Source organism: Garra rufa, chromosome 25 (assembly GCF_049309525.1).
Source record: "Garra rufa chromosome 25, GarRuf1.0, whole genome shotgun sequence".
NCBI classification, from domain to species: domain Eukaryota; kingdom Metazoa; phylum Chordata; class Actinopteri; order Cypriniformes; family Cyprinidae; genus Garra; species Garra rufa.
The window spans coordinates 26333314-26347369 of record NC_133385.1 but is presented as its reverse complement, the minus strand read 5'-3'; the positions used below and the strand labels follow the sequence as shown (position 1 = coordinate 26347369).

General features: G+C 36.3%; 1 protein-coding gene and 2 long non-coding RNA genes across 3 annotated transcripts; 2 read left to right on the top strand and 1 right to left on the bottom strand.

Moving 5' to 3' along the window:
* Positions 1-324: 324 nt before the first annotated feature.
* On the bottom strand, positions 325-2306 carry LOC141301420 (zona pellucida sperm-binding protein 3-like). Its single transcript, XM_073831652.1, has 8 exons — positions 1746-2306; positions 1545-1666; positions 1366-1469; positions 1122-1299; positions 783-900; positions 620-711; positions 462-550; positions 325-392 (listed from the first exon to the last, which is right to left on the bottom strand). The coding sequence occupies exons 1-8, from the start codon at positions 2304-2306 to the stop codon at positions 325-327; spliced, it is 1332 nt and encodes a 443-aa protein (XP_073687753.1).
* Positions 2307-2612: 306 nt separating this feature from the next.
* Positions 2613-4931, top strand: LOC141301007 (uncharacterized). The gene is made up of 4 exons (XR_012342080.1): positions 2613-2666; positions 3265-3330; positions 3499-3641; positions 4536-4931. It is a non-coding gene; the product is annotated as an uncharacterized lncRNA (long non-coding RNA).
* Positions 4932-8563: 3632 nt separating this feature from the next.
* LOC141301055 (uncharacterized) lies at positions 8564-9848 on the top strand. The gene is made up of 3 exons (XR_012342092.1): positions 8564-8655; positions 9058-9151; positions 9331-9848. It is a non-coding gene; the product is annotated as an uncharacterized lncRNA (long non-coding RNA).
* The last annotated feature ends 4208 nt before the right edge of the window (positions 9849-14056 follow it).

Sequence of the window (14056 nt, the reverse complement as noted above, 5' to 3'; positions counted from 1 at the left end):
TTTTTAATGTGGCAGCCTCGCAAATGTAGCCAGTGACTTGTGTCTGCAAGTATCAGGGAATTACGGTTTATGGCAACCAGTAAAGATATTAGTGCATGCGTATTTTCTAGGTGCTACATTTTTGTGGAGCACTGAGAACACTTGAAACCTGAACACTACTGGCCTTATCCAGTATGCTACATAAGTTAGATGGTCACCATTAGTCATCAGTCCCACCCCATGTCCTTCTAGTCCCATTTGTCAGTGTACAAGTAATCAGAAGCTCACAAAACATTAAGACCAATTCTTTTTATTAAGTCAACAGAAGTGACATGGCATTTCCAATTATGTTCGGCCATAGCCGAATTCCTTAACATTGATGGGTCCAACAGAGGCTCTTTCCCACCGCAGATCTGAGGAACAAACCAAGTGAGAAAAGCAGTGCATGACAACCATAAAATGTTAAAAAGTTAATTCCAGACCTTTAAGCAGTTGATCACTTCCACTTCTGACACTACAGATGGTGTCACAGCAGGCACACACCTGGTCAGAACCATCTGCAGATACCCAACTGACAAGACAGAAACCCTTAGGTTAAGGCAAACCTAACACCTATACACTCATTTATGAGCCAACATACCCATTAGCAGAGAACGAACAAGCTTTCTGTTCAGGTCTTGTTAGAGTAAGGCTAGTTGCTGCAGCCACGTTTAAAAGGCATGTGATGTAGATCTGCAAAGACAGTAGTTTATAGACCATTGTAGCGTAACATCATATGAAGTGTTGCACAACTTGTCACACACCAGTCCACTGTCTGCTTGTTGGAACCTGAATGCCTCCAGCTGAAACTGCAGCTTATCATCTTGAGTTCGGGGCATAAAGTGAGACCTGGCACCTGTGAGCTTGGCATCAACCAGGCACCTAGGAAAGAACCCAGTTAGACAGCTTATAATATTTGACAAGCAGGGCAACTGTCCTACAAACTCCAAATCAAACACCTTTAGCTTTCTAGTGATCTTGAAGACATTGATTAGCTTGCTCAGGTTTGATTACGTTTGAAGCTAAACTCTGCAGCACAGTGGCACTCCAGGACTGATGTTGCCCAGCCCTGTTCCTGAGGGAACGACATGGGCACCACTTACCCATTGTTCTCAATAAAGGAGTATCTGGGGACAGAGGTGACATCAGGAGTTGTTGTAGCCACACAGCTGTCCACAAACACACGGACAGGAACGTGACTGTATGAAAGCACAGATGCTTCAAGATTGAGCAGGTCACCCAGGAAATACCGGTTAGAAGGCCTCTCAAATTGCCAGTCATCTGCAGAAACAACTTTTAGCACAGGTTCTCAAGCACTGGAGTGTTATGAAAGCCTGTTATACCAACCAGTCATAAGCTTGAGGGAAAAGACAAAGACGTCCTCTGCAACTTCAGTAGATGCATATGGAACCCAAGTGGGCATCAAGGCATCGCTGCTCACATTCTTCAATCTGCAGAGAAATTGCATAGTCAAGTCATCTTACGGTGGCCTTCATGCAGCCAGCAAACTTGAACTTTGCCCTCACCTTGAATAGTGACACTCGATACTAACCACCGCACTACTACTCCTAACAATAGGAACGCCATATGAAACCTCTTGTGGGGTGTAGAGAAGGTTGAATGAATAGACAAGTCCCTCTTCAGTCACCTAAAGAGTGTGGCATGTTAATCATTCAGAAGCATAAAAGAATTTATTTATTTATTTATTTATTTTTTAAACACCTGACCGTTATTGTACTACCACATCCATGCAGTTCAGACTCAAAGATGAGCACTTGAGCAGAAGGGTCTTCTCCAGTTGCACCACAGCCTCCCAGTGTGAAAGCAGATGAGCTCAGTATCTTCCCAGTCCCAAAGAAGTCTTCCATCACCTCCACATACACAGAGCTCTCAGCACACTGAGCTGCCACACTGCTGGCAGGAACAGGATGACGCAACTCAAAAGGAATATCTGGCTGCGGTGGTTCTTCTGGCAGGCTTGGAAAGCTCCATGTCAGTTTAGCCACTGGACCCATCATCATCTCTTTTGACTGAACACCAAAGAGATCTTGAGAAGGCCTTCCTGCTGGTGCTTGGGCAGGAAATGGAGCAGGAAACCTTTGTGGTGCAAATGTAGGGCTACCAGGACCATATCTCAGAGGCATCCCAGAGTCAGTCTGCGGAACCTGTGACAGCGGCCTAGCTCTAAAGTTGATTGGGGGCCAGTTGGTTGCTGCTCTGGCTTTCCATTGTGTGTCAGAGAAGCCCAGTGCAAGAAAAACCACCAATCCAACATGCCAGAATGCCATTATTGTTCAGCTTGTAGTTCAATAATGCACTAGGGCTCTACCATCCAAATTTATACAGCTGAAAATCAGCATGGCTCCACCTCTCTAATGACAAGCATAATTGTTCTCTGGACCTGCTAATTTACTTAATCAATATGCCACATGTGAAAGTCATTGATTCCTTGTTACTTACACTGTAACGAATTGCTGTAAAAATTACAGCAATATTTTACAGCAGCGGGTTGTATTTCTTATAATACAGCCAATACAGCATATTGCTGTAAACCGCAATGCATTCTGGTAAATTTCAAATCTAAAGAGGCGGGATTATCTTTAACGGTCGACATTTGGGAGCAGCAAGAAGAACGATTCATAACTGTGGTAAGTAAGTGTCTTATTTCTGTTTTATTTTTCATAATTTGTAACTGTATTAGAATATTAAAGAATATAAGGTGTCATAAACATTCGCGGTAACCGCAGATTAACGAATCCTCCGTCCGCGGAGCACGAGAGAGACTTGTGCGGGGATTCGGCACTGCAGTCGCGGAAGGATTACACACACATTCCCCTGCCTTATATCGGCTATAGGCGTAACATCTCTGGGTTCCTACGTTAAGAATTACAAGCTTCATTGGCAAAAGATGTGATTCACGGCGACGTCGTGCTGATCAGCACACTTTCTCGTGATTATTTTATGATGTACAACAAATTTGCACAGGCAGCCATCTGTTAACACGGGCACCGAAATAAAATGCGTATTTAGGGCTCGCGATTCGCGGTCAGCCGCTCACGGAGGATGTGTGTCACGTAAACTCTGAACGGTGCTGTTAAAGTGGTTAACGTAAGCAGTGAGATGTACTAGCACCTTTGATAACTTGCTTATTCGCTTATTGTTTGAATGTAACGTTAATGCTTTTTGCTAACTTTGATTTGAAGAATGCCTTAATCCAGCCCATTGTCCTGTCTGTCCTGTTCGCAGCATATTACATATTCTGGACTAACGTTATCAAGAGGAGACAGACGGAGTTTTGGAGTTCATACAAAGGTAATAGTTGCATTCTAACAATCTGAGTACCTGCATTTTACATGTAGATATGATAGAATATGTTTCTCAACTCAAGTAGAGAGAGATTTTTTAGGGAGAATAATTCAGATGTACAAAAGCTAAAACTAATGTGAATTACATATTGTCTGCTTCCTGACTGTTTTGTAGATATTTATCCTGAGAGAAAAACAAAGAAGTTGAAAGGAAAAGACCCATCTAAAACGACAGAACACAGAAGAAACCAGCAGAAGTGAACCCAAGTTACCAGTTTTCTTTGCAATGCGAAGGATTTTCAGCAGAATTACTGACATGTAAGTACACATACACCAAGATCTTTTTCCTTTTATTATGTTATTTTATCCTTTATCTACACTAGCGTTCAAAAGTTTGTGATCAGTAGGTTTTATGTTTTGAAATAAGTATCTTCTGCTCATAAAGGCTGCATTTAATTGATAAAAAATACAGAAAAAACTATAATGTTGTGAAATATTATTAAAATGTTTTATCCATTTTAATATACTTAAAAATGTAATTTATTTCTGAATTTTCAGCATCAATACACTAGTCTTCTAATTACTCCAATGTCCTTTAGTGATCCTTTAGAAATTATTGTATATGCTGATTTATTATCAATGTTAGAAGCAATTGTGCTGTTTAATATTTTTATTAACCTGTGATACTTTTTTCAGGAATCTTATATATTATACTTATATATAGTATGTTACATTGAAATTGATTGTAAAGATTTATATTTTTAGATAAAATGTATATTTTAAATAACTGCTGTTCTTTGAAACTTATTCATCAAAGAATCCTGAAAAAGTATCACAGGCTCCAAAACATACACTGACAACATTAACAATAACATTGACAATAAATCAGGATATTGATAATAAATGAGAATGATCTCTGAAAGATCATGCAACACTGGTGTAATGATGCTGAACATTCAGCTTTGCATCTCAGAAATAAATTATATTTGAAAGTATAGTAAAATATAAAACTTGTAATAACTTGTAAAAATTGTAATATTTTTCACAATTTTAGTGTTTTACTGTTTAATATCATACTGATCTAACTGTAACAATCATCACTCTCTCTGCCTTTGACTGTATCTGTCATCCCTCTGTCTTTGTCTGACTGTATCATTGTTTTGTAAAATATCTAATGTATTGCCCTTTTTGTTCTTTTATATATTTTTTTAGCCACTCTTTGCATCCTGGGCTGGAACAGCATCTGGATCTGAACTGTTCTCCTTTTTCGATCAGAAGTTTTTTTGGACTCACTTGAGGGCTTGTTGTTTGGCCATGTTGGACTGTCCATGAAGTTGTGAAAATTCATCACTGTCTTTATGGTATTTCGAACCATTTAATTATAACCATGTTGGTTAACTTGATGTTGGTTTCAACTTTGGCTAAATATTGGTTAACCTTAATATTTAGCAGCGTAATATGTTTCAAGTAAATATTTTCATGCCCAATTTATTTTGGAATTCAGAATAATACTGAATACACTGTTCTATGACATTTCTTTCATGCAAATTTGAGAGTTAATAAATAAGAGATTTTTTAAATAAAATTGGACCTGTTTATCAAGATTAAGATGTGTCAAATTATTATTATTTTTGTTTTTATTAAATAATAGGTGCACTGAGTTTCATACTATACAACACTTTATGCAGTTAAATATTGTTTAAAGCTTATGCAGTTAATAAATTGTTTAAATTGCTAGTCATTATTATTCAGCAATCTGGAAAATAAATACTGCAAATAAAGAATATACAAATTAAAGTAGTACAATATTTTTACAGTGAAACGTTATTTAATGATTTCCAGTACACTTGTAAAATTGCAAACTATTGCTGCAATTTCACAGTAGCAGCTTTAAATAATGTATATATCGTTGCTAGTATATATACAGAAAATTGCTGTATTTTAACAGTAAAACTGTAGTTAATCATTTACAGTGCACTTGTAAAAATTTACAGTATTGCTGGCAACCAAAGTTGCCAGTAACTTGCTGTAAATTTTACAGTAAAACTGTAGTTAATCATTTACAGTGCACTTGTAAAAATTTACAGTATTGCTGGCAACCAAAGTTGCCAGTAACTTGCTGTAAATTTTACAGTAAATTTTTTACAGTGTAGAATAAATGACGTCCATATAAGGACATGTTGTAGTATGAGCTAAACCAGGGGCCGTATGTATAAAACTTCTAAGAAATGCTCTTAAGAGTAGTCTTAAACTTTGACTTAAGTGTCAAAAAAATTCTTAGTAAGAAGTAGGACTTTTTTAAGAGTATGGAGACTTTTATAAAGAATCTAAAAGCAACTTTCAGTAAAGTTTGAGACTGATTCTTAAGTTCTGACTTAAGTGTTGTAAATTAAGGACTACAATGATTGAAACACAAAATGGCCGCCCTTGAGCTCTGAATCAGCCAATAGTGAGCCTGCTCATGTGAGTCACAGCAGCACAACACCAATTATTTGATGTAACTACAATACAAACATTTAATTAAGACACTATTTAATATTTCAGTGTATTTAAACAAATGCTTTTCATTGTGGAAAATAATCACAAATTATTATTAATGCTTTGAAATCCATGTCTCCTCATTTACAGTTGGAGCAATGATGTGAACAGCTCCAAGAACTCAAAGAAAGCCCACAAACTTAAACGTTTCTTGTTTTACAGCATGGTTTGATGGTCAGTTGGAAAGTCATTAAACTGCCTTTAAGTTGTGGCCAGGAGAGAGAAAAAAGTGTTACTGATTTTGTAAGCATATTGCATATTTGCTTGGAGTCAATTGTTTTACTTTTATCTTTTTGATAATAATGCAGTAAAATGTGTCATTTTTTGGCATTGCTGTCCTACAAAGAAATTATGAACACATGCAAAAACAGGAGAGGACCAACACAAAATTAATAACTGATTATGTTGTATTCAATGTCAATGTTGACAGTTTAGTGATTTTGTCACTAGATTTGTTGACGTCCTTCCCCGTTTTGAGACTTTGAGACTAAACCTTATTTAGATTACAACACTCACTGATATATTTATATTATATAGATCAGTGAACTCACCATTATGTCCTCATCCTCATCAGCTACATTGTGTGACTGTTTTAACTACTTTCAATTGAAAGCAGTTAGCAACATTGATCAGTGTTTTTTTTTTTTTTCATATTTTGATGGTTTAAGTGAAATGTGAGGTCATTAAAACCCTCCACACATCACTTTTGGTCACTGATGTGTTTGGTGAGGTTAGTGTCACAATATTTAAGACCCTGCTTACTGTGTCATCACCAGTGCTTTGCTGCATTTTTACAATCTTTCAAATTTTCCAGTGAAAATAAATAAACAAACAAACATATTATTGCAGCTAGAGCATTGATTTGTAGAGTGGATTAAGTTATTATGCTTATTACTTGGTCAATTACAAAAATAAATGCATTAAAGAATGCTTGATGGTCACGATTGTATCATTTTATCAACTCCATATCATCCAACCCGTTCTCATCAATTTGCGTATAAATAACACGACTTTACACTTTCCAGTTGCGTGTAATACATACGCCAAAGTCCAATTTCGCGTGCATATGATACGCCAATCCTTCCCATTAACTTCTGTGGAGAGCAGATGCGTACAAATAGCACGCAGCATCTTCTACGGCAGTGACGTCACCTGCGAGGCTCGGTTTGCCCCGTTCACTAGATGCATATACACCTTCAAACAGGTAAGAAAGGCAACAAATTATCTTTTCTTTTGTAATGAGATCATTATTTTAATTGTTTCGCTGCTTCTGCGTCTCTGTACGTGGGGTCATGTGTTAAAATGGAAGCGTGTGCTTTTAAATTAGAACAGTCGGCTGCTGCGTTAGCACAGCTGCTAATATTAGCCTAAGCTAACTTCTAATTGTTGCTGTTTTGAAATAGATAAATAAATAAAACCGTTTTAATTATAATCACGTGGCTAATGACAGCTTTACAGATCAACCAAACCAGTGTCACGTGATAAGCGCGATCATGTAAAAGTCCGCACATTTACCATAGTTTTACCATAGTAACTGTTGCTTGACCATATTTTGTGTAGCCAATGCACAAGTCACATCGTTTACCATGGTTTTACCTCATTAACCATAGTTTTACAGTGGTATTTGTTGTTAAAGCCCAACATTTACCATGGTTTTACCACTGTAAGCATAGTTTTACTGTGGTATTTGTTTCTTAAAGCACAACAACCACAACATTTACCATGGTTTTACCTCAGTAACCATATTTTTACTGTTGTATTTGTTTTTAAAGCCAACATTTACCATGGTTTTACAACTGTCAGCATAGTTTTACTGTGGTATTTGTTTTAAAAGCACAACAACCACAACATTTACCATGTTTTTACCACTGTAAGCATAGTTTTACTGTGGTATTTGTTTCTTAAAGCACAACAACCACAACATTTGCCATGGTTTTACCTCTGTAACCATATTTTTACTGTTGTATTTGTTTTTAAAGCCAACATTTACCATGGTTTTACCACTGTAAGCATAGTTTTACTGTGGTATTTGTTTTAAAAGCACAACAACCACAACATTTACCATGGTTTTACAACTGTCAGCATAGTTTTACTGTGGTATTTGTTCTTAAAGCACAACAACCACAACATTTACCATGTTTTTACCACTGTAAGCATAGTTTTACTGTGGTATTTGTTTTAAAAGCACAACAACCACAACATTTACCATGTTTTTACCACTGTAAGCATAGTTTTACTGTGGTATTTGTTTTAAAAGCACAACAACCACAACATTTACCATGGTTTTACCTCTGTAACCATATTTTTACTGTTGTATTTGTTTTTAAAGCCAACATTTACCATGGTTTTACAACTGTCAGCATAGTTTACTGTGGTATTTGTAGTTAAAGCACAATAACCACAACATTTACCATGGTTTTACCTCAGTAACCATAGTTTTACTGTGGTATTTGTTTTTAAAGCACAATAAATACAACACTTACCGTAGTTTTACCTCAATAACCATAGTTTTACTGTGGTATTTGTAGTTGAAGCACAACAACCACAACGTTTACCATGGTTTTACCACTGTAAGCATAGTTTTACCATTAACTGTGATTTTACGGTATACTATTTATAAAGCACAGTAATTACAATGCTTGCCACCTTTTATACTTTTTTTATTATTATTTAATTATATAAATGAATTTTGTAATTATTGTGAATTATTGTAAATATTGTAATTTAATATTTTTCTGTCTTGCAGTTACATCAGATCATTTACTCCAGCAGCTCTTTAAAGAAAACAACTCTTGTAAATGCTATCACTTGTTCCTATTTTTCTGAAATGTAATCAATAATTAATTTACACATAGTTTTGCTCTCTCTCTTTCTGTGGTCCATTATGACATTTTCATAATCTCATAATTTTGACCAATTCTGTCAGAAAGCTGCTAGAATTAACAGGGAACTTCAACTCAAAGCTCCCAGTGCTGATCTTGAAGAAGTTATCAAGGAGTCTGAACAAATCATTCAATGATTCAATCTTTCTCAGTAACGTTGAAGACATTTAGCTATAACTGATTTGATGTAATGCACACATCCTTATTTAATCTGTTGATAATAACTTTCCTTACAGTCGTTCCTCTTAAATATTTTGGTTCCAGATTATTTTTAGCACATTGTCTCAACATGTATATATTTCTCTTTGTTTCAGCTGAAAGGGAAGACCAAAGGACGCCAGTCATGGGATCTGAATTGGGCCATATTGTGCATTTATGGAAAAGACCAAAGGCAAACATTTCAAAAAGGTATGTCAATGTCAGTCTGAGCATCTTGACTGAACTGTAGCATCTAGCATCTACACCAACAGACGATTACATTCTGTTTATGGTTATACATACTGCACTTACAGTATGCTGTTGTCTGCCATTGTTTTCAATGTGTTTGTTGTTCATCATGTGATCACATCTTTCTTTCTGTCTTGCAGTCATTCTTCATCAGCTCTCCACAATATCAGCCCTTCCAAAAGCTTCCACTCTTTCTCTATCATCTGCTCACAGTACTTTTATTGCCGTCTTCCAGTTTTTGCATGTATACTTATTTTTTAATTTCTCCTCTACAGTCAACACTCACTCCCATGACTGACTTGTCACGTGACAAATCAGATCTTCAGTTAATTTGGCCAAATCAGATCACTTGAAGCTGTTCACATCTAGAGCAAGAACTACAATGATAAGTATTTTAACCTTTTATTTTTCATACTGAAATAAAATAACATTCTGCTTATTATAAGCATGTGCTGCAGTTATGTTGTCTTCATATACATGCTCAGACTATTCACAGTATGGTGGATTTTGATTGGCTGTCAATGTTTTTATTTTTCTTCATCTGGAAAAATTTGTTCTGGAAGAGATTCCAACCATATTGTTTCTCTGTGTCAAATAGCTGCGGTGTGGACTCATCCTTGGTGTGAAGAGGCCTTTAAACTGCCTTCAACTAAATCGTCAGCAGGTAATCATATTTAAAGAATTCATATTAGCTTGCTATTAAAGAAAAAAATTCTAATGCTGCTTTCCTCTCACTCTGTTAAATTTGCAGACAAAATTCTTCAAAATGTTTCTTCCTCTTATTCCTTTACTTCCTCACTTACACATTATTTTGTGCTCTGTTTTAAGGTAGAAACTGAGAGTTTGCATGATGGTCTTTTCTCAGACTCTGAATCTTATGTGTACAGATGAACTCAGGAGTCTGCAGGGAACTTGAGCTTGAAGTATATAATTATAACTGCTTATTTTGTGTTTAAACAACAATAATTAAACATGGGGTCAATAAATATTTTCTTGTTTTACAGCTGGAGACCAAAAACGCAAAGAAAATCAGTCACAGCAAGCCAGTCAAACCAGTCCTGATGAATGAGGAAAGAACATGGTCTTCTTGTGCCCAAATAGAAAAGGCAGATTTCCACTGGTATGTATGTAATCAAGCAATGTAGTTATATGCATTTGATGTTGATCTCTCAAAAGATAACATTATTGTTTTTCACAAACACATCTTTTTTTCGAGCTCCTAGAATTAGCAAATCAACTGTGGCATCATATCTGGAATTTGGGCGGGAAATAACAGAATATGGTGAGTACTGACACCAGCACCTGTAATCACCAACACTATTTCTCTGTTGACTTATTTATTTGTCTGTTTGTTTGAAGGAGGATGAAGCCAGTTGATGAAGAGATTAATTCAACGGCCATCAGGTATCTGCTGTGAAGACTGACAGCTCTACTGTGACCGCTCAGATGTTGCGGCGCAAAAAAGTAAACTTTACAACTGAACAACAAGTTGTGGAGGGATTCTTTTGGCCCATACCTCCAACAAGAATCAATGGTAAGTCCAATGCAAAAACTATAAATTCTAATTCTGTATATTGTTTAATGATTTACGACATTCTATACATGTTTTGTCCATCCAGGACATCTAGATCAGGTGGTGTGTGAGGAAAGCACAGAGGACCATCAGAGACTCCAGCCAACTGCATGGATCGCTCTCATTGTTACCATCAGGCAGAAGTTATTGCAGAACCTCCACCAGCAGACTGCAAGACAAATTCTTTCCACAGACAATCAGACTGAACTGAACTCGTACCAGTAACACCACACACCACATCATGTACTGCACCCTAACAGTTACACTGTCTGGACTCTGACTCACTGTTATTCTGCACCCTGACATTCTGTTTGCACTAATTCATACCATTCTTATCATTATTTGTATCATTGTTTTCATTTTGTGCTCACTATAGCATACTTTTTCACCATATATTGTTCTCTGCATGTACTGAATCCTTTATTTATATATATATATACATATACTGTGTATGTAATATTTTTCATCCATACTGTACTGCTGCAGTTTGCACAAATAATTTCACTTGTACACATGTGATTATGGTATTGTGACAAAGTGATTTGAACTGGTCATTTCTTTTGTTCATCACTTGTACTGTAGTGTGCTGGATAACAACTGCAAATTGTTTATGACATGGAAGAAGTTTATGGATAAACAAGTAAGAAGAAGAAAACCAGGAGAGCTCAGATGATGAGCAGGAAACTTAATGTGATTCTATGATGCTCAAGAAATTTGACCCATGACATAACCCATTTTTATTTCTCTTGAATATCATTTGTCTTTATAATCCACTTTAGTTGTCTTTATGATGTATTCTCCAGTAAAGTATTGCACATGATGTTGGAATAAAAAAGTATGGTGAGTATTCTGTATTAGGGATGGTGTTTGGTGAAAACACCATTTAATTTTGTAAACAATACACCTAACCATCATGAGTGTTTTAATTAAGGCATGAACATTTGGTCATATTAAAGACATTCAGTTACCTGAAGGCAAGGCTGAAAGATGAATTAGAAGAGACTGCATGGACCATATTGCTACAGACACTTCATGCACAACTGAGGGTGATGGACCAGGGAAAGATCAATACTCAATACATAGATGTGAATCTAATCCTGTATTATAAGCAAGATGTGCATGCACGTTACTGATGTTTCACACCAGAGAAAGAATAAATTAGGTGTTTTACATTAGGATTGTTTGCATTGCATGAATTGTATCTCCTGGGCAAGGATGAGCTTCAAGCCTGCCAAGCCCAGGTCTCTGGTCCTAAAGAAGGGTAAAGTGTCCGACCGTTTCCGCTTTGCCCTGGGAGAGACCATGATTCCATCTGTGAAAGAAAACCAGTCAAGAACCTGGGGAAGATCTTTGATAGCTCCCTGAAGGACTCAGCTGCTGCCATAAAACAAACTAAGTGCAACCTGACCACCTGGCTCACAGCGATTGACAGATCTTCCCGGAAAATTCAAAGCCTGGATCTACCAGCATGGAGTCCTGCCAAGAATACTCTGGCCCCTGTTAGTCTACGAGGTACCAACATCAACAGTCGAGGCCCTAGAAATGTCGATAAGCCAGTTCCTCAGGAGATGGCTGGGGCTCCCTCGGTCCTTGAGCAGCATTGCCCTGTACGGCCTTTCCACCAAGATGCATCTTCCTTTGAGTGGACTAACAGTGTCCAAGTGCCACCAGAAGGTGTATTCAAATCCATATGGCTTTTGCACCATAAATACACACTGTCTGTACCTTGTCTTACTGAAAGACACATTGAAAGTGTGTGATAGTACAATGAAGGATCACAATATGTATTGTTTTGTTTTTTACATTTGTGTCTTCATTTAGCATCATCACTGAATTCTTGCTCCTGATCTAATGAAATCAGTGGAGCCCCTTTCAAATGGGAACTGTCTAATTCTTATACTAAAATAACCATGACTTGCAACTTACATATTGACAAGTTGCTGAAAAGACAATCTCAAAAATGTGACTCAGCACAGTGTGTTGTCAATGAGGAGAAGAGATTTGTGCACATTTTAACTGCCCTTCCATCTCCAGGGGCCCAGTAGTGCCCTGGAAGAGCAAAATAAAATAACATTTCAAATGGCTTTAAATCAGTGTCTTATTATGATGACAAAGAGAAAACTGGCAGGACAAGTACTTTTGCTATGTTAACTGCATAATGTTTTAAAATGTATATAGAAAGGTGGTATAAAGGTGTTTTAAAAAGTGGTCTAGGTAAAATAGCAAATTTCAGCCTGCCTCTTGAATATGCCATAGATGTTTGCACAATGAACATGTTTAGATAAGCTTTGTTAAAAAAAGATTGTATTTTGTCCGATTTCATAATTTAACATTCTAAACTACATTACCCAGAAGCCTCTGCCATTCTATCGATGGAACGCGAAAAAGATGGCGCTGTTATTTGTAGTTTAAAGAAGATATGCTTAGGGTTAGGGTTAGAATCTCTGTAAAGTGGCGATTACTCACAACATAGCAACACTGTATTGTTAACTGAGGGTATTACAGACGTAATAATAATTGCAAAACGGACTTTGCAACATCAAGCGTTTTTTTATTTTTTATTTAGTTTAAAAGATAGTCCAATTACAGCGAGTTCTACGAGTGCCACGGGAACTTTCAAAGCCAAGGGCATCCCAGCTGAGCAGAGGCATCAAACTTACTTGTCCATATATGGTCATTTATGACAGGATCTTGGGTTCTTGTGGGGAATGGACAGATAATCAGTTGAATGTTCATATAAATCAAAATGTAAAATAAATATATAATAATTAGTTAAACATGAAGTATTTTTCTACTATTCAATTTGGTTTTTGTAACATTTACAGCGTATTTATAGTGGTTAAATAAACAGTTAATCATTTCTGTTTCCTGGAAATTGTCCTTCTTAGATCTGCCAGTTTAACTATAGGAATAATAATAATAAATCATGAAATCACACATTTTGTAGTTATTTCCCAATGTTTATTGATATGTCAAACCTTTCCCAGATAAACAGTCATTATGAAAAAAATTAAAAACAAAAACCTGCTGATTATAAAATTGTACAACACTCAAAAATAAAAGAGAATTTGTTTACAGAACATGTTACAAGATGCCAAATAATATTCAAGGCTCCAGCTGAAAATATATTTTCTTCCCTTTAACAAAAAATTAGGCAAAAATTATTAAGAACAATACTTCAATATTTTACAATTATTACCTCATATGATATATATATATATATGTTTCCTTTCATCATTGTTTGCTTCTATTGTGACTAAACGCAAGACAAATGAATGATTAATAATCATAAT